The 27,053-nt window shown below is 40.8% G+C and overlaps 2 protein-coding genes across 2 annotated transcripts in view; both read right to left on the bottom strand.

Annotated features, from left to right (window-relative positions):
• Window positions 1-19,043, bottom strand: part of mmut (methylmalonyl CoA mutase) — a 36,200-nt gene extending 17,157 nt beyond the window's left edge. Inside the window, exons 1-4 of the mRNA XM_087979814.1 lie at window positions 18,659-19,043; window positions 3,310-3,677; window positions 1,943-2,100; window positions 567-738 (exon numbers count right to left, since the gene is read on the bottom strand). Of these exons, the coding sequence (XP_087835940.1) occupies window positions 567-738; window positions 1,943-2,100; window positions 3,310-3,677; window positions 18,659-19,010 (1,050 nt within the window). The 5' untranslated portion in view covers window positions 19,011-19,043. The remainder of the gene's footprint in view (window positions 1-566; window positions 739-1,942; window positions 2,101-3,309; window positions 3,678-18,658) is intronic.
• A 6,715-nt stretch (window positions 19,044-25,758) lies between these two features.
• LOC122548685 (ammonium transporter Rh type A-like) overlaps window positions 25,759-27,053 on the bottom strand; it is a 45,906-nt gene continuing 44,611 nt past the window's right edge. The window contains exon 10 of the mRNA XM_087979813.1: window positions 25,759-26,465. Within this exon, the coding sequence (XP_087835939.1) occupies window positions 26,388-26,465 (78 nt within the window). The 3' untranslated portion in view covers window positions 25,759-26,387. The remainder of the gene's footprint in view (window positions 26,466-27,053) is intronic.

Genomic DNA, 27,053 nt, shown 5'->3' with positions numbered 1-27,053 from the left:
AAACCAGAATATTAAAAAAATGAATTTACTATAAACTTCAATTTAAATAGTTATAGTCAGTAGGATAAAGACTGGAGCATCCATGTGGAACTAAGATAGAAGGTGAAATATCATAAGATTTAAAAGACAATATCAATGAAATTTTCTGTTATTGGAGACATATGACATTTCATAAAATTAAAAGTAATTTTCATGGCTAAAAAGGTTGTTCACTAATTATTAACTCAGTACACAATTAAAAACTCATTACGTTTCATTTAACCAGACAGAGCTTTCACAGGATCTTTTTTTACAGCAAGACTGGAGGTAGAAAATCAAACCAATTCAAGTGATTTTGAAGATATTCATCTGCAGAACTTTCAACAGTGCACTTGTAGGGAGAAGCGGGGAAATCACTGACTCCAACTCCTGAGATTTCTTGTTCAACATGCGCAATGGCCAACAAGTTGCTTTCAGTTTCACAGTTCTGTTGCAAACTATTTACATTTACAATTGTCATTACAATTATAAAATCTGGGCCACTGTTTTGATATTCAGAATTTTAAACTTCTATGAGGTACACTAACCTGCTCAGTGAGGGACCAACCAGAGGTTTGGCAATGAGCTCGCAACAGCAGAGATTTTGAATTTTTAGCATTAAATTTTTGTGTCATTAAGTGAGCCCACAGTCGTCTAGCTGCTCTCATCTTTGCTATTTCCATGTAAAAATTCATACCGATTCCCCAAAAGAAAGAAAGTCTATAACACAAAAATGACAAGGTCAATCTCTGAAATAATCCTACTTCTTAAAACTCACTAATATTACAATTCCTTCCAATTCAGTTGGTTCTGCTATAACCTGCGTTTCTTCAATGTGAATTGGCTTTAACGTATTTGAAGAATTTAGACTATTATTCGTAGAATGCGAACTTTCATTAACTGTATTGGCTATAACACGATTCTGGTCCCCATTAGTTTAAAATGGCGCGGCTATTGCACAAATGTCCATAACGCGAGATTGCACAAGGAAGGAACTGTCGTGTTATATCAGAACCTGTACCACCTTTGCTCTCCCACCACTGGACATTCTAGCAAATTGAATAGTGTACTTAATTGTCAAAATTTGGTTTAGTTAACATCATGGTATTCTAGGTTGAGAAGAAACATTAATGAACGACTTTACATTCATTAAAGCTTATATTTTATACAACTTTAGAAATGCAATTCACTCATTGCAACATGTATTTTTATAAATGAAGATTCAATTAGATCTAGACTTGCCAATTTCCCCAGACAAACATTTTGATTCACTAATGCTTTTAATTGAAACTCCTTGAAAATTCAATTCTGTGCACTAGATCCATACAAATATAAACTGTGGAACAGTTTTCATCTCTATTATTATTTGTTTCAGTGACATGGATTGGCATCTTATGATCAGAATGCCAATTGTATCATTGCAATATTAACACTGCTTCACAATGAAATAAAACGTTCGGTATAAATGCTGCCAAACTAGCATTGTTTAGAATATTTCTCTAGGAAACTTAAAACCATTTGAAGCATATCATATTTCTTGCCCTAAGGGCCATTCAAATCATAAGAAATTTTAAAGTAAAAAGGTTAGAAACAACATGAATAATTTGCTCAACTAGTACAGAATCAAGAAGGCACTAACATTCACTAACATTAAAATACCAACTGTTGTATTTCATTGCAGCAATGTAATATTAAATATAAATATTCAGTATTCTGGGATAAAAGGTGTGCTCGCAAATCTTCATCTTTAAAAATAATTTATGTCAGTGTTCAATGCATTTATCAATGATTGGCAAAATTTTCAGACTTTATATGGTTATATACTTTACAAAAGGTTCATCCAGGTCAGGTTAATAAATTACTTTTAAATAAGCAAGTTGGTTTTGTATAACTGCAAGTGTAAAACTGAGTTACTAAACATTACCGTGGTGCAAATTCATCAATGTTAAGTCCAACTTGAATACCAGTCCTGCAGTACTCTAAACCATTTGCTATGGTATAAGCCAATTCCAAAACAGCATCAGCACCGGCTTCTTGAAGATGGTATCCACTGATAGAAATGGAATTAAATCGAGGCATATGCTGTGGATGGAGAAAACAGACTTTTAAAAGAAAGCATCGCTGTTGCTTCTATAAAAGGTATATTAAATCATAATGAGGAAAAGAAAAATCTTACTGACTAATAGGAAACCTAATAGAAAACTAAAATCCAACTCTTGATTTATTCCACTTTGTGAATTATATTTAAATCTAGCTTAATTATGTGTGATATAGCTTCCTCCTTTTGCTTCTACACATTTTCTTTCTGTACCTTTCATGATCAAGCAGAAAGCAAGACATTTTTGAATTACATGATTTATTTTTATTTCTATTCCTTACTGAGAAGTGTTGCTTCTCAATGGAAATTATTCATTAAAATGGAGAACAAACTGCTTAAGGAATACCATCATGCTAATATTTTACAGTATTAGGACTTGAGATTTTTTGCTTTAAATAATTAATGTATTTACAATTAACTTCAATACCAGTTGCAAGGTTTATGGCAAATCCCTTTATTTGTTATTTAGGACGTTCCTCAGCATGTCCATTTATTTCAGTCAGTTCAGCACTGCCATAACCTTCCAGAGATTCTCTCTCTTTATTTAAGCATGCCCTGACTATCCTTTTTTAACTCAGCTGTCAGCGAACCTGTATTTTCTACCATTACTTCGAAATTTATCATGCTAATGACTTCTGTTAAGGTCCTTAACATATTCAAGAACACAAAACGCAACAGAAACTAAGAGATATACAAAAATTCAGGTGGGATCTCGTTTACCTCAGTTCAGACCATAACATCTCAGGAAGGATACATTATTAAAGTAGATAGAGAGAAACTATTTCCTCTTATGTGGGAGACCTTAACAAGAGAGCATAATATTTAAATTAAAGCCATGCTGTTCAATGGTAATGTCAGAAGCCAGTTCCTCACCACAAAATGTGAGAAACTCTTCCTAGATATTATATTGAGGCCATGTCAATTGTAAATTTCAAAACACAAAGCAATATTATTTTTTGTCAGGTAAGAGTATTAATTAAGGATTGCAGACTATGACAGATAAAATGGAGATGATACAAATTAAGTTATGATCTGCAGGATTGGTGAATCAAATCAAAAAGACAGCCCTGAGGTCAGTGTGCCTCAAAGTTTTTCATATATGAGTAAAAGCGGTTTTAGAAAATAATATCACATTGCTATGGAACAGCAATTGAACAAAACATTTTTGATAAACTAAACAAAAATATACTAACTTTAGCCGTATACTGGAATATATCAGCTATAATCTTCATGGAGGGTTCAGGTGGGAAAATAAAAGTGTTCCTGACCATGAATTCTTTCAATATGTCATTCTGAATGGTGCCTGTTAGCTTCTCTTCAGAAACTCCTTGCTCTTGCCCCGTCACAATGAACATAGCCAGGACTGGCAGCACCGCACCATTCATAGTCATGGAAACAGACATCTTTTCCAAAGGAATTGAGTCAAACAACAACTTCATATCTTCCACACTGTCTATTGCAACGCCTGCCATTCCAACGTCTCCATGAACACGAGGGTTGTCTGAATCATATCCCCTGTGAGTGGCAAGATCAAAAGCCACAGAAAGTCCCTGTTGACCAGCTTTAGAAGAATAAGTGAATTAGGATCATAGTCAGCTAGAATTTACCATGTTAAAATACACATTACTCTGTTTAACATCAAAAAGTATCACAGTATTAAGACTTAATGAAAGCAATTAAAAAAGGACATTTATAACAATTAAACTGATAACATGGATTATGTTTTGCTGCAGCAGAGTATCTTGTATGTGCAGAATGACTCAAGTTAGGAACTAAATATTCCAGAATAATTAACTTTTAGAATGGTTAGGAAAATGGAAATGGAAAAAGGGATACGTTAGAAAGAAAGATGCACAAAGACAGTAGAAAGAAAGAAAATTAATTTAGAAAATGAAGTAGAATCCGTTTGGATGGAGTTAAGAAACTCCAAATGACAGAAAAGATTGCAGACTCCACGATATAGGCAAGAATTTAATTAAGAAAACAGACGCATGCATAATACAGATAACACAATATTACTGAAAAATGGGCACAATGTGAAGTTTTTCATCCTGCATTCATCAAGAACATTTTGCAAGAATACAAATTCAAGAGGAAAACCAACAGTCATACCGTACAAGAGGAATATCTGTTTGGGTGACAAGTGAAATCTAACTAGCTGAAGTGTTATCATGGAGAATGCACCCATTAACAGGCGGCACAGTGTCTCAGTGGTTAGCACTACTGCTTCACAGTGCCAGGGATTGAGGTTTGATTCCAGAGGAGAAAGTGAGGTCTGCAGATGCTGGAGATCAGAGATGGAAATGTGTTGCTGGAAAAGCGCAGCAGGTCAGGCAGCATCTAGGGAACAGGAGAAGGGCTAATGCCCGAAACGTCGATTCTCCTGTTCCCTAGATGCTGCCTGACCTGCTGCGCTTTTCCAGCAACACATTTCCATCTCTGATCTCCAGCATCTGCAGACCTCACTTTCTCCTCAAAGATTTCAACCTACTGCGAATCCTCTTACAAGGATGCCTTCCTTGAAGAAGCTCTCTTTCTCCCTCTACAAAGGTTTCAGTGAGTCCCTCTCTCACTGCACCCCCCCAGGTCATCTCCTCTGCACAGAAGCTCTTCAGCCACATTCTCAAACAGACTCGCTACCACAGCCACATCTCCTTCCTCAGCACCTGCCTACGGAACCGACTGATCCCGCACGGACTCCGGACTACGTTCCGACCAACAAAACGTGGACCCAACCAGGACAACCAGTACCTACAACAAATCCGAAGCCTCCAGCAACAGACCTCCCTCCGGATCCTCCGTTTGATTCCAGACTCAGGGGACGGTGTGTGTGTGTAGTTTACACGTTCTCCCAGTGCCTGCATGGGTTTCTTCCGGGTGCTCTGGTTTCCTCCCACAATCCAAAGATGTGCAGATTGTGTGACCTGGCCATGCTAAATTGCCCATAGTGTTCAGAGATGCAACTAACGTACATTAGTCACGAGTTAAATGTAGGGAAATGGGTGTGGGAGGATTACTCTTCAGAGGGTCGGTATGGACCTGCTGGGCCAAATAGCCTGTTTTCACACTACAGGGATTCTATGATCAATGCTGTCAGCCAGCCAGAGTTTATGTTTTAAATCAAGCTGGTTAACTCTGATTAGTCAGGGCATTGCCCTGCGAAAATAAAATTGGTGAATGACAATTACCTATTTTGTTAAGTCAAAACAGTTGTAGTGTGTGCACATATTCAAAAGAACAGGCTCTGTGAATTAATAGTAGCTTACAGTACATGCAAATATGCCACACTGAGAAATTGGTTGTCAGTGTAATTCCTAGCAGGAATTCAGGATTATCCAGTAAATGTTGCTCAATTGCAAAATCATATCTACTGGTTCTGAAAACAACAAATGCTAGAGATTACAGCGGATCAAACAGCATCCATGAAGAGAGGTGAAGCTAAAGTTTCGAGTCCAGATGACTCTTCATTAGAGGTGAAGTGAAGTATGTGGGGAGCGCATTTATTCCCCATGGTAGGCTCATTCAGAAAGTAAGGAGACATGGGATACAGGGAAATTTGGCTATCCAGATACATAATTGGCTTGGCCCACAAAACACAGAGGGTGGTAGCAGATGGAAAATATTCAGCCTGGAGCTCAGCGACTACTGGTATTCCGCAGGGATCTGTTCTGGGACCTCTGCTTTTTGTGATTTTTATAAATGACTTGGATGAGGAAATGGAAGGGTGGGTTGGTAAGTTTGCTGATGACACAAAGGCTAATGGAGTTGGGGATAGTGTGCAGGGCTGTTGTAGGTTGCAATGGGACATTGACAGGATGCAGAGCTGGGCTGAGAAGTGGCAAATGGAGTTCAATCTGGAAAAATGTGAAGTCATTCATTTTGGAAGGTCATATTTGAATGCAGATAACAGGTTACAGGGTTAAAGGCAGGATTTTTGGCACTGTGGAGAACAGAGGCATCTTGGGATCCATGTCTATGCATCTCTCAAAGCTGCCACCCAAGTTGATAGGCTTGTTAAAAATGTGAATGGTCTGGTGGTTTTCATTAAGAGGGGATTGAGTTTAAGAGTCACGAGGTTAAGCTGCAGGTCTATATAGCCCTGGTTAGACCACACTTGGAATATTGTGTTCAATTCTGGCCATCTCATTATAGGAAGGATGTGGAAGCTTCAGAGAGTGTGCAGAGGATTCTTCTGGACTAAAAGGCATGTCTTATGAAAAATGGTTGATGGAGCTAGGGCTTTTCTCATTGGAATGGAGAGGGATGAGAAGTAACGATCGACGTGTACAAGATGATGAGAAGCACAGACAGAGTGGGTAGCCAGAGACATTTTCCCATGGCGGAAATGGCTTTCATGAGGGGGCATAATTTTAAGGTGATTAGAGGAAGGTTTTGTGGAAATGTCAGAAGTAGGTTCTTTACATAGAATGGTGGGTGTGTGGAATGCATTCCCAGCAGTGGGAGTAGAGTCAGATACATTAGGGACATTTAAGCGACACTTGGATAGGCACATGGTTGGTAGCATAATGAAGGGTATGTAGCTTTGTTTGATCTTCGAGTAAGATAAAAGGTCAGCACAACATTGAAGACTGAAGAGCCTGTACTGTGCTGTACTGTTCTATATTCTGTCAACTGAGATACCATTAAAATGAACTGCTTGCCTGGGTGTGGTTGGTCACCTTATTGGGATGTCATTGGTATTTGATACAAAGGATAGACATCTTCTAAATTTCTGTACATCTTCCCAACACAGTCTCAATGACCAATTTCATTCCCTTCACAAGGTATAAAGTACCAGCAAGTAAGACAGGCTTTTGTGAAGAAGGAAATTGAGGCTATTAGTGAGAATTTGCTTGCCATGACTGAAAAGGGATTCAACTTTTACATTAAGTATATACAAAAGCAGGACTTTTTATGGATGGAAAAATGGGGCCATGTGATAAGACGAATTGACTTATGTTCCATTATTTATGGTGAAGAGTTTGAATCAGTTTCAATTAATTAAAGGGTTAAATTTTCAACCATTTTGTAAAAGCGAATGTATGAAGACAGGCCAGAAGTGTAAGAGTCACACTTTCAGCCTTGAGTGGAATACAATGCTGTTAAAACTGTGCGAAAACACCTGGACAAGGAAGTGTGGGAACTGTAGGATGTAAGTTGTAATGTTTTACGTAAAGCTTGGAACTGTCAATAACCAAGACAAGTTGGTTATACTCTTCACTATAATAAAACTAAGTCAGCTCACATATGCATGAAAATTAACAAATGCAGTCCTACTTCACAACTCCTCTCAACAATTTGTCGAGTTTTATGATAACAATGATATCTCAAATTGCTAGTTGATTTGTTTATTACTTACAGTTTATGTTGTCAACATTAATTGTTTCCAGCAAGATCTGGCCCATGCTCTGTACAGGTGAAAGAAGTGAAAACAGGAGTTCCTAAATCTTCTGATTGGGTCACAGAAACATTAATATGGTCATGACCTGTCTCTGCACTGAGCTGCAATGGCACTATTAGTGAGGAGACTGCTCAAATCCAATCGAGTAGCTCTAGACCCACCAGACTAATTCTCAATGGCCCAAATTGTTCTTAAACATTTGAAAACACTTCCAGCATTGAGTCTGAATGAGCCTGGGTTGTTTATCGACTGATTTCACACAGTTAGAGACTTTGTCACTGCCGATTGCAGGATAAATCAGGATATTTTGAATCTGAGACAGAAAGTTAACGATAGCTTCGAACTTTACTGTGCCACTGGTCTCAAGTTTACAAAATACCAAAAAGAGGAAAGGGGACCAGGCAGAGAGATAGGGACAGTGAGTGAGTGAGTATAGAAGAGGAGTTTAGGAAAAGAGGGTGTTGACAAGAGGATCATTTGTGGTTAATTACAATATGTGAGGGGAATAAGGGGTGCTTCACAGAGGCTTCTATCATAAGGAATACGAAGAGCCTCGCCTACACCTGTTTCTGGGCACTGGCAATCATGGTGAAAGCAAATCACTAAATACTGATATTGTACTAATACAACTAGAAACTAGCAGTACAAAATATGTAACTAAACAGGGTGATTAATCAACTGAAGATCCATTAAGAAAATAACAAGCAGAAAAACTTACATTTTATTGAGGTTATTTAACCAGCATCCACTAAGGAGTTTGCCTAACAAAACATGACATCGGTTAAGCCATTTCTGGTATACTGCATTTAGCTCTGGTCCCCACACCATAGGAAGGATGTTGTGAAACTTGAAAAGGTTCAGAAAAAAAATTTATAAGGATGTTGCCAGGTTGGAGAATTTGAGCCATGGGGAGAGGCTGAGTAGGCTGGGGTTATTTTTCAAAGACCGAGGGGTGACCTTATAGAAGTTTATAAAATCATGAGGGGCATGGATAGAGTGAATAGCCAAGGCCTTTTCCCAAGGTTAGTGGAGTCCAAATTAGCATAGTTTTAAGGTGAGAGGGGAAAGATTTAAAAGGGGCCCAAGGGGCAACCTTTTCACACAGAGGGTGGTCTGTATATAGAATGAGCTGCCAGTGGAGGCGCATGGTAGAATTACAACATTTAAAAAGCATCTGGATGGGTTTATGAATAGGAGACGTTTAAAGGGATATGGGCTAAATTCTGGCAAATGGGACCGGATTAATTTAGGATATCTGGTTGACATGGACGAGTTGGACTGAAGGGTCTACTTCCATGTCATAGAGATCTATGACTCTATCTCCTTGATTTTTCAGATCACAGACACAGAGCACTACTGAAACATAAGAACATAATAAATAGGAGTAGGAGGAAGCCATGTGGCCCTGCCATTCAATAAGATCACAGTTATCTTTTCTTGGACTCAGCTCCACCTGCCTGCCTGCTCATCAGTCCTTAATTTATTTACTGTCCATAGATCTATCTTTGCTTTAAAAGCATTCACAAGATAATATCAACTGCTTCATTGGACAGGGAATTCCACAGATTCACAACCCTTTGGCACAGTGGTTAGCACTGCTGCCTCACAAACCAGGGTCCCAGGTTCAATTCCAGCCTCGGGCAACCGTCGGTGGAGTTTGCACATTCTCCCCGTGTCTGCATGGGTTTCCTCCGGGTGCTCTGGTTTCCCCCCACAATCCAAAGATGTGCAGGTCAGGTGAATTGGCCATGCTAAATTACCCATAGTGTTAGGGAAATGGGTTTGGGTGGATTACTCTTCAGAGGGTCGGTGTGGACTGGTTGGGCCAAAGGGCCTGTTTCCACACTGTAGGGAATCTAATCAAATCAACTCAGTCTTACATCTGCTTCCCCCTTATTTTGAGGTTATGCGCCCTAGTTCTCATTTCACCTGCCAGTGGAAACAACTTCCCTGCTTCTATCTTATCTATTACCTTCATAATTTTGTGTTTCTATAACATCCCCCCCCTCATTCTTCTAAATTCCAGTAAGTAAAGTCCCAGTCTGCTCAATCTGTCCTCAAACCAAACCTCTCAATTCTAGTGAACCTCCTTTGCACTCTATCCGGTGCCAATACATCATTTCTCATAACCTCAGCCTCACCAGCACCCTATACAGCTATAGAATAATCTCCCTTTTATTAAACTCCATCCCTCTAGTAATGAAGGACAATATTTCAATTATCTTCTTAATTACCTGCTGCAGCTACAAACAAATTTTCTTGTGGTTCATGCACAAGGTTCGCCCAGGTCCCTCTACACAGCAGCATGCTGTAATTTGTCATCAGATAAGTAATAATCTATTTTACTGTTATTCTTAACAAAATGGATGAGCTCACATTTACCAACATTGTACTCCACCTGCCAGACTCTTGTCCACTCAATTAATGTAACTATATCCCTCTGCAGACTTTGTGTCCTCTACACACTTTGCTCTACTTCTCATTTTAGTATCATCTGCAAACTTTGACACAAAACTCTTGATCCCCAACTCTAAATCATCTATGGAAATGATAAACAAGAAAGATTTAAGACTAACAGAAGATCAGTCAAAGACCAAGTTGACTTAAAAAAAGGAATCCAGCAGAGAATATTATTTAGAAGATAATAAACACAGCATTTGTCAGATTGAGTGTAGCTAAAGTGTTAGGAACAGTCAGAATGAAGGACAAATAGACAATCTTGGCCTTCAGGTACACTCCACTATTAAATACAATAATGCCTGATCCTTGAATTCAATTCTACTGTCCTGGCTGTTCCCCACATTTAGAGAGCAAAAATCTGTTGTTCTCAGCCTTAAACATATCCAATGATGGAGCATTCACAAATCTGAGGTAGAGAGCTTCAAAGATGTGCACCCTTTAAGTGAAGAAATTTGTCCTCATTGCAAACCCCTTACCCTGAGAAATCATGTTCTAGATGCTCCAACGACCAAAAGGAATCCCAATCAATCCTATCTTTGTCAATCCATTCAGAATCTTGTACCTTTTACGGAGATCATCTCAATCTTTTGAACTCTATAGGAGAGACTCAATTTATTCCAACTCTATTCACAAGACAACCTATACCAGGTCCAAATGCACCTTCCCTGCATGTCCTCCAAGGATGTTATATCCTTCCTTAAATCTGAATACCAAAACTGCGCACAATAATCAAATCGTGGTCTCATTAAAGCCCTGTCCAACTATAGCATGGGAAAGCACAGTAACCACTGAAGGAAGATGCACGGCAGACAGGTTGAAAAAATGTTGACCTGTTACATAGTGAAGAGAGATACACAGTTAGAATGGAATGTGAGTTATAGAGTCAGAGATGTAAAGCATGGATACAGACCCTTCGGTCCAACACGTCCATGCCAACAAGATATCCCAACCCAATCGAGTCCCACCTGCCAGCACCCGGCCCATATCCCTCCAAACCCTTCCTTTTCATATACCCATCTAAATGCCTCTTAAATGTTGCAATTGTACCAGCCTCCACCACATCCTCTGGCAGCTCATTCCATACACGTACCACCCTCTGCGTGAAAAGGTTGCAAAAGGTCTCTTTTATATCTTTCCCCTCTCACCCTAAACCTATGCCCTCTAGTTCTGGACTCCCCAACCCGAGGGAAAAGACTTTGCCTATTTATCCTATCCATGCCCCTCATAATTTTGCAAACCTCTATAAGGTCACCCCTCAGCCTCTGGCACTCCAGGGAAAACAGCCCCAGACTGTTCAGCCTCTCCCTCCAGCTCAGAACCTCCAACCCTGGCAACATCCTTGTATATCTTTTCTGAATCCTTTCAAGTTTCACAACATCTTTCGGATTGGAAAGAGACCAGAATTGCACGCAATATTCCAACAATGGCCAAACCAATGTCCTGTACAGGTGCAACATGACCGCCCAACTCCTGTACTCAATACTCTGACCAATAAAGGAAAGCATATCAAATACCTTCTTCACTATCCTATCTACCTGCAACTCCACTTTCAAGGAGCTATGAACCTGCACTCCAAGGTCTCTTTGTTCAGCAACACTCCCTAGGACTTTAACATTAAGTGTATAAGTCCTGCTAAGATTTGCTATCCCAAAATCCAGCACCTCGCATTTATCGGAATTAAACTTCATCTGCCACCTCTCAGCCCATTGGCCCATCTGGTCAAGATCCTGCTGTAATCTGAGGTAACCTTCTTCGCTGTTCACTACACCGCCAATTTTGGTGTCATCTGTAAACTTACTAACAGTACCTGTTATGCTCACATCCAAATCATTTATGTAAATGACAACAAGTAGAGGGCGCAGCACCGATCCTTGTGGCACTCCACTGGTCACAGGCCTCCAGTCTGAAAAACAACCCTCCACCACCACCCTCTGTCTTCTACTTTTGAGCCAGTTCTGTATCCAAATGGCTAGTTCTCCCTGTATTCCATGAGATCTAATCTTGCTAACCAGTCTCCCATGGGGAACCTTGTCGAAAGCCTTACTGAAGTCCATATAGATCACATCTACCACTCTGCCCTCATCAATCTTCTTTGTTACTTCATCAAAAAACTCAATCATGTTTGTGAGACATGATTTCCCAAGCACAAAGCCACGTTGACGATCCCGAATCAGTCCTTGCCTTTCCAAATACATGTACATCCTGTCCCTCAGGATTCCCTCCAACAACTTGCCCACCACCGAGGTCAGGCTCACTGGTCTATAATTCCCTGGCTTGTCCTTACCACCCTTCTTAAACAGTGGCCCCATGTTTGACAACCCCCAGTCTTCCGGCACTTCACCTGTGACTATCGATGATACAAATATCTCAGCAAGAGGCCCAGCAATCACTTCTCTAGCTTCCCACAGAGTTCTCGGGTACATCTGATCAGGTCCTGGGGATTTATCCACCTTAAGCGTTTCAAGACATCCAGGACTTCCTCCTCTATAATCTGGACATTTTGCAAGATGTCACCATCTATTTCCCTACAGTCTATATCTTCCATATCCTTTTCCACAGTAAATACTGATGCAAAATATTCATTTAGTATCTCCCCCATTTTCTGTGGCTCCACACAAAGGCCGCCTTGCTGATCTTTGAGGGGCCCTATTCTCTCCTTAGTTACCCTTTTGTCCTTAGTATATTTGTAAAACCCCTTTGGATTCTCCTGAATTCTATTTGCCAAAGCTACCTCATGTCCTCGTTTTGCCCTCCTGATTTCCCTCTTAAGTATACTCCTACTTCCTTTCTACTCTTCTAAGGATTCACTCGATCTATCCTGCCTGTGCCTGACATATGCTTCCTTCTTTTTCTTAACCAAACCCTCAATTTCTTTAGTCATCCAGCATTCCCTATACGTACCAGCCTTTCCTTTCACCCTGACAGGAATATACTTTCTCTGGATTCTTGTTTTCTCATTTCTGAAGGCTTCCCATTTTCCAGCCGTCCCTTTACCTGCGAACATCTGCCTCCAATCAGCTTTCGAAGGTTCTTGACTAATACAGTCAAAAATTGGCCTTTTTCCAATTTAGAGCTTCAACTGGTCTATACTTTTCCATCACTATTTTAAAACGAATAGAATTATGGTCATTGGCCCCAATGTGTTCCCCCACTGACACCTCAGTCACCTGCCCTGCCTTATTTCTCAAAAGTAGGTCAAGTTTTGCACCTTCTCTAGTAGGTACATCCACATATTGAATCAGAAAATTGTCTTGTACACACTTAAGAAATTTCTCTCCATCTAAACCTTTAACACTATGGCAGTCCCAGATGATGTTTGGAAAGTTAAAATCCCCTACCATAACCACCCTATTATTCTTACAGATAGCTGAGATTTCCTAACAAGTTTGTCTCTCAATTTCCCTCTGACTATTGGGGTGTCTATAATACAATCCCAATAAGGTGATCATCCCTTCCTTATTTCTCAGTTCCACCCAAATAACTTCTCTGGATGTATTTCCAGGAATATCCTCCCTTAGCACAGCTGTAATGCTATCCCTTATCAAGAATGCCACTCCCCCTCCTCTTTTGCCTCCCTTTCTATCCTTCCTGTAGCATTTGTATCCTGGAACATTCAGCGGCCAGTCCTGCCCATCCCTGAGCCATGTTTCTGTAATTGCCATGATATCCCAGTCCCATGTTCCTAACCATGCCCTGAGTTCATCTGCCTTCCCCGTTAGGCCCCTTGCATTGAAATAAATGCAGTTTAGTCCTACCTTGTCCCTGCCTGCCCTGACTGTTTGACTTACCTCTGTTCTCTGCTGTACCCGTCTCAGATTTATCTCTTTCCTCACTATCTCCCTGGGTCCCATCCCCCACCTTACTAGTTTGAATCCTCCCAAGCAGTTCTAGCAAATTTCCCTGCCAGTATATTAGTCCCCTTCCAATTTAGATGCAATCCGTTCTCCTTGTACAGGTCACTTCTATCCCAAAAGAGATTCCAATGATCCAAAAATGTGAATCCTTCTCCCATATACCAGCTCCTCAGCCATGCATTCATCTGCTCTATCCTCCTATTCCTGCCCTCACTAGCTCATACCACTGGGAGTAATCCAGATATTACTACTCTTGAGGACCTGCTTTTTAAAATTCTACCTAACTCTCTGTAATCTCCCTTCAGAGTTCAACCTTTTCCCTTCCATTGTCATTGGTTCCAATGTGGACAATGACCTCTTGCTGGCCCCTCTCCCCCGTGAGAACATTCTGCACCCTCTCTGAGACATCCTTGATCCTGGCACCAGGGAAACAACACACCATTCTGTTTTTTCTCTGCTGGCCACAGAAACGTCTGTCTTATACCTCGGACTATAGAATCCCCTAACACAATTGATCGCTTGGAAGCCGACGTACCCCTCGTTGCATTACAGCCAGTCTCAATACCAGAAACTTGGCTGTTTGTGCTACGTTCCCCTGAGAATCCATCACCCCCTACATTTTCCAAAACAGCATACCTGTTTGAAATGGGTATATCCACAAAAGACTCCTGCTCTAGCTGCCTACCTCTCTTACCTTTCCTGGAGTTAACCCACATATGTGACTGTATCTTAGACTTTCCCCCCTTTCTATAACTACCATCCATCACATACTGTAGCTGTTTCAAATTCCCCATCGCTTCTATTTGTCTCTCCAAACGATCCACTCGATCTGATAAGATTTGCATCCAACAGCATTTATGGCAGACATAATCTGCAGTAACTCTTAAACTCTCTTTAAACTCCCATATCTGACAAGAAGTACATATCACTGCAAAGGCGATTTTTGCTCCTTCACAATCTACAGACCCAGAAAATAACACCGTCTTATTCCTCTACAAACACTGCCCCAGGTTAAATTCATAGCTATGGCTTATATTTTAAGTTTAATCAAGAGACTTATCTCCAAAAACATATAATCAAGAAAGAATCCACTGTACCCACTACTGAAGCCTTTCTATTGGACAGACTTAAAACAACAATTAACTTATCTGATTCTGTGCTGTGAACTTCGCCCAACAGTTCCTCCAAGCTTAGTTGTGAATTTCACTCTTTGTTAATTTTCCCCAGATGCACTCCGATGTCCAGCGATACACGAATTCAAACAGCAAAGGCAGTAACTGTGCAGGTTTTCTCTTTCTCTCTCCCTCCTGCACTGTCCTCACCATGTGCTTTCTTTGTTTGCTCTTCTCCCTTTTAAACTGCTGTTGTCTTGACTTTTTTTTTCCCCAAAGTTCCAAAACAATGCAACAGCATATAAAACAGTAATTGCTGCTCCTGGAATTCGAGGAAATCACCTCCAACACCTAAAATACCTCAAAAGAAAAAAGGAGCAGCTCTTACAGCCAGAAATTTTTCACGTCCTCCATCTTGGATTACCCAGAATCTAACAGGGCACATGGTATTGGGGGCAAGGTACTGACTTGGATTGAAAATTGGCTGATTGACAGGAAGCAACGAATAGTGATAAACGGGTCCCTTTTGGAATGACGGATACATGGCAGATGCAGTTTAATGTGGATAAATGTGTGGTGGCAAGAACAGGAAGGCAGATTACTATCTAAATGGAGTCAAATTAGGTAAAAGGGAAGTACAACGAGATCTAGGTGTTCTTGTACATCAGTCAATGAAAGCAACCATGCAAGCAAGTACAACAGGTAGTGAAGAAAGCTAAAGGCATGCTGGCCTTCATAACAAGACGAATTGAGTATAGGAGCAAAGAGGTCCTTCTGCAGGGCCTACAGAGCCCTGGTGGGACCACACCTGGAGTATTGTGTGCAGTTTTGGTCTTCAAATTTGACAAAGGACATTCTGGTTATTGAGGGAGTGCAGCGTAGATTCATGAGGTCAATTCCCGGAATGGCGGGACTCATATGTTGAAAGATTGGAGCAACTGGGCTTGTATACACTTGAGTTTAAAAGAATGAGAAGGGATCTCATTGAGACACATAAAATTATTAAAGGATTGGACACTCTGGAGGCAGGAAACATGTTTCCACTGATGGAGGAGTCCAGAACCAGGGGACACAGTTTAAAAATAAGGAGCAGGCCATTTTGAACAGAGTTTAGGAGAAACTTTTTCACCCAGAGAGTAGTATGGAATGGTCTGCCCCAGAAGACAGTGGAGGCCAAGTCTTTCAAGAAAGAGATGAACAGAGCTCTTAAAGGTAATGGAATCAAGGGATATGAGGATAAGGCAGGAACAGGATACTGAGTTTGGATGATCAGCCATGATCATAATGAATGGTGGTGCTGGCTCAAAGGGACAAATGGCCTACTCCTGCACCTACTGTCTATTGACAGGAAGTTGCAAGCTAGAATATATCAATGATTACATGACTGGGGAATCAGATAGTCTCTGCAGTATGTGAAAATGGGAAGCAGCTAGTGGGGTATTTTGTTTGGTAGAACTTGCAGTAGCGAGGTCAGGGGGGTCCTTAAGCATTAGCTGAATAAGTAAGGCATTAACATTTCGTCAATAACAGAGACATTGCCAATATTAGAAAGGAATATCAGGTGATACAAATGGAGTTACAACATTGTTCAGTATTTCCCAGGAGCTGAAAAACTACGCCATGTTCTTCGTGACTGCAACACATCAATGAGGATGAGCACCTCACCAAGACCTTCCCCACACCTCCACTACTTGCCTTTAAACAACCGCCAAACCTCAAACAGATTGTTGTTCGTAGCAAGCTGCCCAGCTCTCAGGACAACTCCATACAACCCTGTCATGGTAGGCGATGCAAGACATGTCAGAGTGTGGACATCGATACCACCATTACATGTGGGGACACCTCCCACCTTGTACATGGCAGGTACTCATATGACTCAACCAACGTTGTCTACCTTATACGTTGCAGGCAAGGATGCCCAGAGGCATGGTACATTGGGGAAACCGAGCAAAGGCTACGACAACAGATGAATGGGCACCACACAACAATCGACAGACGGGAGGGTTCCCTCCCAGTTGGGGAACACTTCAGTGGTCCAGGACATTCAGCCTCGGACCTTTGGGTGACCATCCTCCAAGGTGGACTTCGGGACAGGCAGCAGAGAAAAGTGGCCGAGCAGAGGCTGAGTGGGCGGCACGGTGGCTAGCACTGCTGCCTCACAGCGCCAGAGACCCGGGTTCAATTCCCGCCTCAGGCGACTGACTGTGTGGAGTTTGCACGTTCTCCCCGTGTCTGCGTGGGTTTCCTCCGGGTGCTCCGGTTTCCTCCCACAGTCCAAAGATGTGCAGGGTCAGGTGAATTGGCCATACTAAATTGCCCATAGTGTTAGGTAAGGGGTAAATGTAGGGGTATGGGTGGGTTTCGCTTCGGCGGGTCGGTGTGGACTTGTTGGGCCGAAGGGCCTGTTTCCACACTGTAATCTAATCTAATCTAAAAAGCTAAGTTCGGTACCCATAGGGAGGACCTCAACCGGGACCTTGGGTTCATGTCACACTAAAGGTGACCACCATTGCACTATACATACACACACACACACACAGGCATTCCTATACACACGGACACACTTCCACATGCACCCCCACACAGACTTAAGACACTCTGCACTCACTACACACACACACACACATACACTTTCTCACACTCACAACCCCCAACCCAGACAGATAGACAGACAGACACACACACAGACAAAGACCCACATGCACACATATTTTGTGGGGTGAATTTGTACTTGCAGGGTTACATTGTACTTTGCTCAAAAGCTGCATAAATTTATGTAAATCTCCATTATCTCACTTTTTAGATTAGAATTAATCTAAACATCATGGCATAGACAGAGAACGCAGGGGGCCAACACCTTCAACATATTGCCTAGCTCTTACCACTGTTAACAGCTAACCCGAGAATGCAACTTTTAAAAAAAAGGTTTTGTGATTTACATATGAAAGAAGTGAAACTATCACTGTATTCTAACAGATGAAAGGCTTAACAGACAATCAATTTCTCAATGTATAATTTCAGTTACATCACACTGTAAATTTTTGCTATAAATTCTGTGTTAGGATTGAGCCCTCCACTACCACTTGAAGGAGCGTTGCTCCGAAAGCTAGTGTGCTTCCAATTAAACCTGTTGGACTATAACCTGGTGGTGTGTGATTTTTAACTCTCTACTCAGATTAAGCTAGTAGAACATTAAACTGGATAGATTGGAGTAAAAATATTTCATATAACTTTCCAAATGTTTCCCATATGCACAACGTATGTCTTTGTAGGTACTGCAATTGTGAAGTGCTTAGAATACAAATAGCTAAATATTAAGAACAGGGCAGAAGGTTGGGGTGCATTTGGAAAGTAGCCGGATTTAGTTAGAGTCTGGGTGCAGACTACACACCACAACAAGGATACTATTACCCAGCCGAGTGACGTCACAGTCGGTTAGATGACGACATCCAATGTTTACATCTGAACCCCCGCCCTTGCCCGGTGACCCGGTAACCCCCGCACAGCCCCTGCCTAATGGGCCAGTAACCCCCGCATAGTCCCTGCCTAATGGGCCAGTAACCCCCGCACAGCCCCTGCCCGGTGACCCGGTATACCCCAAACAGCCCCTGCCTAATGGGCCAGTAACCCCCACACAGTGACCTAGTAACCCCGCAAATCTCGCATCGCCCATTCCCGGTGCCGTGATCACCCCCGCGGGGAGGGCCAAGCTGACCTTTGATGTTATCCCGGTAAAAGCGATTACTCTCCTCGACCGTACTGAAGCCGGCATACTGCCGGATGGTCCACGGCCTATAGGTGTACATGGTGGGGTAGGGACCCCGGGTGTAAGGCCACTTGCCCGGCAGCTCCTCGGGCAGATCCGCCGTGTCCCGACTGGTATAAACGGGCTTGATGGCGATTCCCTCCGGCGTTTTCCATATCAGATCTTCAGCTTTTTTGCCCTTCAGCTGCTTCTCGGCCAAAGCGACCCATTCGGGGTGCAGTCCGTGCCGGCCGCGGTAAGGCACCACCTCAACGGAGGACCACAGCCTCCATAAACGACACGCTCGCCATCCTCGCAACATGTCGCCAAGGGGAACAGATCCCGCCGGCCGAGAGTGGGTGAGGAATCCCGGAACCAATCACAGCCCATACGGTCACATGATCACAACGGTCATTCCTCCCTCAGCCAATGAACACGTGGGGCATATGAATGATAAGTTGTCGCAGAGCAAGGGAGCTGGCCGTGTTTAAAAGTCAGGCAATGTCCTTATTGTTTGGTGTAGGCGCAGGATGATAGAGCTGGGAGGTTATTGTGGAGCTGAATAGAGGTTGATTAGGCCAGACCAGGAATATTGTCTGTAGTTTTGGTGTTAAAATTATACATATATATCATGTATAAACTGGCCACCACAGTATATGTGATGCACGATAGATGGTGCAGAGAAAAGATTCACCAGAATGTTGACCTGGGCTGAAGATCTTAAATATTGAGAGACTAGGGTTGTTTTTCTTGGAGCAGAGAAGGCTGAGGGGGTCTTAATCGAGATATACAAAGTTATCAGGGGCATAGTTAGGAATGAATTTTCCCTCCTGGTAGAGATTTGTCAATAACCAGGAAACATAGACTTCAGGTAAGGGGCCAGAGGTTTAGAGGGGGTTTAAGGAGAAATATTTTCACCCATAGAGTGTTGGGTATCTGGAAATAAGGACAGCAATAAAACCACTTCCAGAAAAGATGCTTGAGTGAAAAGATTGATTGAGAAGTTAGACATGTTAAACATACTTGAGACTGATATACATTACTGGGACTGGTGGGTGAATTCTTGAGCATGTCTCTGTTTGGCTTGTCCCAGGATGGGATGTGTTGTCCCAATCAAAATGGTGTTCTTCCTCATCCGTATGTAAGGATATTAGTGAGAGTGGGTCATGTCTTTTTGTGGCTAGTTGATATTCATGTATCCTGGTAGCTAGTTTTCCACCAGTTTGTCCAGTGTAGTGTTTGTTACAGTTCTTGCAAGGTATTTTGTAAACGACATTAGTTTTGCTTGTTTTCTCTATACATCCAGAATCTCAACCTGAACTACAAATCTTCTCAAAACACACTAATTGACACCTATGAATTAAACTAATTCTTCTTCAATTCTAGACCCCATTCAGACAAAGTCAGAGAGAAAATCAGGCAATTAAAGGATAAGGACAGTTAAATTTAAGAAGAAAAATGGAAGCTGTAACTGGATAATTCACATAGAACTTTATTTGGCATGGTTTCTGAAGACGCTGGTTAATGCAAACAACTTCCAGTAGGCTCCAAGCAATATTGACTTAATTCATATAACTGAGATTCTATTCTCTGAACTTTCAATAAATTGATAATGGGAGGATAATCAGACAGCAATCAAACCTCCATTCTTTTGACTTTGTCAGCCACAGTTTTAGAGTCATAGAGACGTAAAGCATGGAAACAGACCCTTCGGTCCAACCTGTCCATGCCAACCAGGTATCCCAACCCAATCTAGTCCCTGCCAGTATCCGGCCCATATCCCTCCAAACCCTTACTATTCTTTACCCGTCCAAATGCCTTTTAAATGTTGCAATTGTACCAGCCTCAACCACTTCGTCTGACAGCTCATTCCATACACGTACCACCCTCTGTGTGAAAAAGTTGCCCCTTAGGTCTCTTTTATATCTTTCCCCTCTCACCCTAAACCTATGCCCTCTAGTTCTGGGCTCACCCAACCCAGGGAACAGACTTTGTCTATTTATCCTATCCATGCCCCTTATAATTTTGTAAATCTCCGTAAGGTCACCCCTCAGCCTCCATTGGTTCAGGGAAAACAGTCCCAGCCTGTTCAGCCTCTCCCTACAGCTCAAATCCTCCAACCCTGGCAACATCCTTGTAAATCTTTTCTGAACGTTTTCAAGTTTCACAACATCTTTCCAAAAGGAAGGAGACCAGAGTTGCACATAATATTCCAAAAGTGGCCTAATCAACGTCCTGTACAGCCGCAACATGACCTCCCAACTCCTGTACTCAATACTCTGACCAATAAAAGAAAGCATACTAAATGCCTTCTTCATTATCCTATCTACCTTCGACCCCACTTTCAAGGAGCTATGAACCTGCACTCCAAGGTCTCTTTGTTCAGCAACACTCCCTAGGACCCTACCATTAAGTGGATAAGTCCTGCTAAGATTTGCTTTCCCAAAATACAGCACCTCACATAATCTGAGTCCATCTGCCACTTCTCAGCCCATTGGCCATCTGGTCAAGATCCTGTTGTAATCTGAGGTAACCTTCTTCGCAGTTCACTACATCTCCAATTTTGGTGTCATCTGCAAACTTACTAACAGTACCTGTTATGCTCGCATCCAAATCATTTATGTAAATGACAAAAAAATAGAGGACCCAGCACTGATCCTTGTGGCACTCTACTGGTCACAGGCCTCCAGTCTGAAAAACAACACTCCACTACCACCCTCTGTCTTCTACTTTTGAGCCAGTTCTGTATCCAAATGGCTTGTTCTCCCTTTATTCCGTGAGATCTAACCTTGCTAACCAGTCTCCCATGGGGAAGCTTGTCGAACGCCTTACTGAAGTCCATATAGATCACATCTACCACTCTGCCCTCATCAATCCTCCTTGTTACTTCTTCAAAAAACTCAATCAAGTTTGTGAGACATGATTTCCCACGCACAAAGCCATGTTGACTATCCCTCATCAGTCCTTGCCTTTCCAAATACATGTACATCCTGTCCCTCAGGATTCCCTCCAACAACTTGCCCACCACTTACGTCAGGTTCACTGGTCAATAGTTCCCTGGTGTGTCCTTACCACCCTTCTTACACAGTGGTACCACGTTAGCCAACCTCCAGTCTTCCGGCACCTCACCTGTGTATGATACAAATATCTCAGCAAGAGGCCCAGCAATCACTTCTCTAGCTTCCCACAGAGTTCTCGGGTACACCTGATCATGTCCTGGGGATTTATCCACCTTTAACCGTTTCAAGACATTCAGCACTTCCTCCTCTGTAATCTGGACATTTTGCAAGATGTCACCATCTATTTCTCTACAGTCTATATCTTCCATATCCTTTTCCACAGTAAATACTGATGCAAAATATTCATTTAGTATCTCCCCCATTTTCTGTGGCTCCACCCAAAGACCGCCTTGTTGATCTTTGAGGGGCCCTATTCGTTCCCGAGTTACCCTTTTGTCCTTAATATATTTGTAAAACCCCATTGGATTCTCCTGAATTCTATTTGCCAAAGCTATCTCATGTCCACGTTTTGCCCTCCTGATTTCCCTCTTAAGTATACTCCTACTTTCTTTATACTCTTCTAAGGATTCACTCGATCTATCCTGTCTCTACCTGACATATGCTTCCTTCTTTTTCTTAACCAAACCCTCAATTTCTTTAGACATCCAGCATTCCCTATAGTTACCAGCCTTCCCTTTCACCCTGACAGGAATATACTTTCTCTGGATTCTCGTTATCTCATTTCTAAAGGCTTCCCATTTTCCAGCCGTCCCTTTACCTGCGAACATCTGCCTCCAATCAGCTTTTGAAAGTTCTTGCCTAATGCTGTCAAAATTGGCCTTTCTCCAATTTCGAACTTCATCTTTGAGATCTGGTCTATACTTTTCCATCACTATTTTAAACCAAATAGCATTATGGTTATAGGCCCCAATGTGTTCCCCTACTGACACCTCAGTCACCTGCTCTGCCTTATTTCCCAAGAGTAGGTCAAGCTTTGCACCTTTTCTAGTAGGTACATCCGCATACTGAATCAGAAAATGTTCTTGTACACACTTAACACTATGGCTGTCCCAGTCTATGTTTGGAAAGTTAAAATACCCTACCATAACCACCTTATTATTCTTACAGTTAGCTGAGATCTCCTTACAAGTTTGTTTCTCAATTTCCCTCTGACTATCAGGGGGTCTATAATACAATCCCGAAAGGTGATCATCCCTTTCTTATTTCTCAGTTCCACCCAACTGACGTCCCTGGATGTATTTCCAGGAATATCATCCCTCAGCACAGTTGTAATACTATCCCTTATCAAAAATCCTCAGTCTGAGCACTGTCTAAAGGGAGCCTTTGTTTCTATGACCACTGATACAACCCGATGTTCACAGTTTTCTATTTACTTTCAAAGACAAGCCAAGTGTTTCCAAGTGTTGTTCATCTGGCTCAGTATCAGTTGGGACCAAATCTTTGAAACTGGCTTGGTCAATTGTGACACTATCATGCTCTGCTTGATGATGGAAATTGAAATACATTACTATTGTTTACCCAGAGCCTCCTCCATTTGGCCCATTGAGTCCACGTTGACCCTCAGATGAGCATTGCAACCCCCTACCCTATCCTAGTAACCCTGCATTTCCTATGGTTAATCCACATAGCTTGCATATCCCTGGACACTGGGCAATTTTGCATAGCCAATCTACCTAACCTGCGCATCTTTGGACTGTGGGAGGAAACTGGAGCACCTGGATGAAACACATCCAGACATGGGAGAATGTGCAAACTCCACACCTGAGCTGCCCAAGGTTGCTGGCACTGTGGGGCAGTAGTAGTAACCACTGAACCACTGTGCCACCCTCTTAATATTCTTTACCATCAAGTATTATTGATTAATTAATCACTACCTGATTCTGCACTACTGTGCAATGTAATAGTGGGTGGTTTGCTTGGTCACATTAGAAGCCATTAAAGTCAACCATGTAATATGGAACTGACATCATATCGAGGTCAGTCCAAATATGGGTGACAGGTTTTTCATGAGATATCATCCATCATTTTGCTGGAGCTTGACAGAGGTGTGATTGGTCAAATGGACTCCTCCTGTACTGTAAGTTTACAATAAACTATTAAATTTATTGAGTCTTGCCTTATTGTTTTAGATGTAGAACTTCAACTCACAGCATTTGAGCCTTTTGTCAAATACAACAATGACATGACTGCCATACTTTTCATTATAAATTTTATTGTATTATAAATCAATTGTAGAAAATAAACAAGGCAATAAAAATGTGAGAAATTCTCCACAAAAGCAGAAAACACATTTCTTGTAAAAACTATTAAGCACACATTTAAGTTTTTCTTTCACAAACTATATGATATATTTTGTGCCATCTGTTACTTTTTGTTTCTATGTATTTTTCTTGCAGAGACACTGTGAGTACTTACATAATATAATCTGATGCAAGCATTTGATAAATTGCACAGGGTGTACAAAATACTTGTTCTTAGAAATTAAAAATATTAGATTCATAACTCTGTAATAAAGGTCTCGTGGAATGTTGCACAGAATAAAGAATAGAGTGCTGTTATTTTTTCCATTTTTTGAATATGTGCCGAAAGTGTGGTTATTGTTGATTGTTGTTGCTCACCAATATAAAAAAAGATTATTTTGTCATGCATTTTTATGGAATTTTGCACCTGCAAGATAATTGGTTTGTAGCTTTCTGTGCATCTTTTTGTTTCCATATATATTTCAACTCTATTCCCTGCTGCACATTTTGTAAATGCCTTATACTACCCATAGGCGCATAGGTCTTGAAAGCTGCAAATTATATTAATTATTGAAATAGCTTATAATAGTTTTTTCACTGTGTCTAGTACTTGCTTTAAATTGAAATGTTTTATCCTCCTGTTCAAATCCTTCATTCTTCTCTAACTGTGTGATCTCCTGGAGTCCTAAAACCATCCAAGAATTCTGTTTTCAACCAATTTGGTCCTCTTGTTCATCACCTCAACACCAGCTCCCTTCAGCTGTCAAGGCAGTAAACCTTGCAATTCTCTAAATCTCTCCAGCTTGTTTTCTATTGTTCTGTAAGACATTCCTTAAAGCTTATCTCTTTAACCAAGGATTTAGTTATCTGACTAATTTCTCCTGCACTCTTCTTAAGCACGTAGGAACATTTCACCATGTTACCCAAAAAGTAATTTATTCTGGAAATGAATTTGTGTAGGAAAGGTTTTGTCAGTACCAATGCTATAAAGCAATCTTGCTTTTTTGATCTTAGTTTGTTCACCAATTTCAAACTTGAATGATTATTCTATTAAAGTTTCACACCAAGGAAAAACAACTTTCTTAAATATCAACCTCTCCAGTATCCAGAAGTACCCATTCTACATCTAAGTCCAGTAATTTAGTAGGTTACTTGACCATACAAGAATTATAAGCAAGCCCAGTTCTGTCCTTATATGTGCACTTCCCAATGTGACCTTTGGATACTGGACAGCTTTGAGAACACTTTGCTATCTTCTACTCCTTACTTGAAGAACACAGATTAACTTTTGTATCTATCCCATTGCTCTAATATGTGTTATGTAGCTAAGAAAAAATTGTCATTCACATAGTGCCTTTTGTATGCTCAAAATATCCCAAATATCCTACAAGTAATAATAGGTTTTTTTTATATATGAGACATAGTCACTGTTCTTATGTATCTTATGTTAGACAAATCTACATCACAGTGAAGCCTCACAAACAACGCTCACATGAATAATTAAATACTTTGTTTTAGTGGTATTGGTTAATGCATTAACATTAGTTTGAAAACTGAGAGAACTCCCTATATTTCTTCAATAAGTGCTACAGAATCTATGAGACAAGCCAGATAGTATCTTAGTTTAACATACCTGAAAATCTTCATGAACATAATTTGGAGATGCCACTGTTGGACTGGGGTGTACAAAGTTAAAAATCACACAACACCAGGTTATAGTCCAATAGGTTTAATTGGAAGCACACTAGCTTTCGGAGCGACGCTCTTTCATCAGGTGATTAGGAGCTTCGTACCGAAAGCTAGTGTGCTTCCAATTAAACTTGTTGGACTATAACCTGGTGTTGTGTGATTTTTAACTTCATGAACATATGTATGCACATTCGAACTAGGAGCACTAGACCACTCATTCCCTCATGCTTGCTTCATCATTTAATAATCTCACATCATATTTTTGCTTACCCCGATAAACTTTCATTTCCATGATTATCAAGAATCTATACCAATAAACTTTTGGCAATGGCACACTCTTTCGGTATTTAATTGACTACAAGTAAGTTTGAGTCCTGCAGTGTCTTTGAATCCACAATCATTTGACATCATGCCTTTCTGCAACTACAATAAAAAAAGGGAGAATTCTAGGTGTTATGTATAAGCAAATCAAATGGGGCACTAGAAAATTATATGAATAAAAAGAAATAGAAAAAAGCTTGGATATTATCAATAGGGATACATACTTCGTCTTTTTATCAGATTATTTTACTTTACAAAATATTTTGTAAAGGACAGCAAGTAAATTCTAATATAATTTTCAGATTTCTTTTGTTATTCATTTAAATAGACTATTCTATATAAAATATTCTGGACGAAATATTAGTGTTTCTGATTTCTTTTTGGTTGGCTCTAAATATTGATGTCTGTGTTTAAAAAAATCATGTTGGTTCATGCTTCAGCATTAATGTTCTGCCTTCCATGTTCTGATGAAAGTAGATTTTCATTTTCAGTTTCACCATCTGGCAACTGCAAATGAGTAAAAGAATCACCATTATGAAAGAGAAAAAAATAAAGCTTGATTGTGCAAATTAATTGAACTTTTCATTTATGCTGTCAGTTTACAACAATTTTATTCCTGAATTGGATGGTTATGGCTAATGTTATCATAGAGGAATTGAGTTTATGTCTCACATGCACAATAATGGAGCACTTAATCAAAATTTTGTATTTGAATAGGGAACCGTTGTGTAAAACCATACATTTGGATCCTGTCTACATTAGATCTTCTGCTTGAGAATAACTTATTTAGTTACCTCATTATGTAATAGTGTGATTAGATTTTTACAAATAAAATAATGTGAGGATCAAGGAATAACAATAATTTAGAATTACTGTATGCAATTCATATCTCGCACAGTGAGCTGAGTGCAGCTTTAGAATGGATTGCACAATTGATGCGTATCTATATGCATGATCTCAACCTTAAATATATTTGAAGGGTTTGTATTTAATTTCCACATTGTGTGTTCTTGAGTCATGTATGGAGTAGTTGAACATAAGTCCATAGGTGGACTGATTGCCGGTTGCAGTTGTATTACAGATGAATACCATTAT

Source organism: Chiloscyllium plagiosum, unplaced genomic scaffold (genome assembly GCF_037043375.1).
Source record: "Chiloscyllium plagiosum isolate Xiang-an unplaced genomic scaffold, Cpla_swu_hap1 HiC_scaffold_3, whole genome shotgun sequence".
Classification (NCBI taxonomy): Eukaryota; Metazoa; Chordata; class Chondrichthyes; order Orectolobiformes; family Hemiscylliidae; genus Chiloscyllium; species Chiloscyllium plagiosum.
Note: the sequence above shows the minus strand (reverse complement) of the source record. Positions and strands in the feature narration are given on the sequence as shown.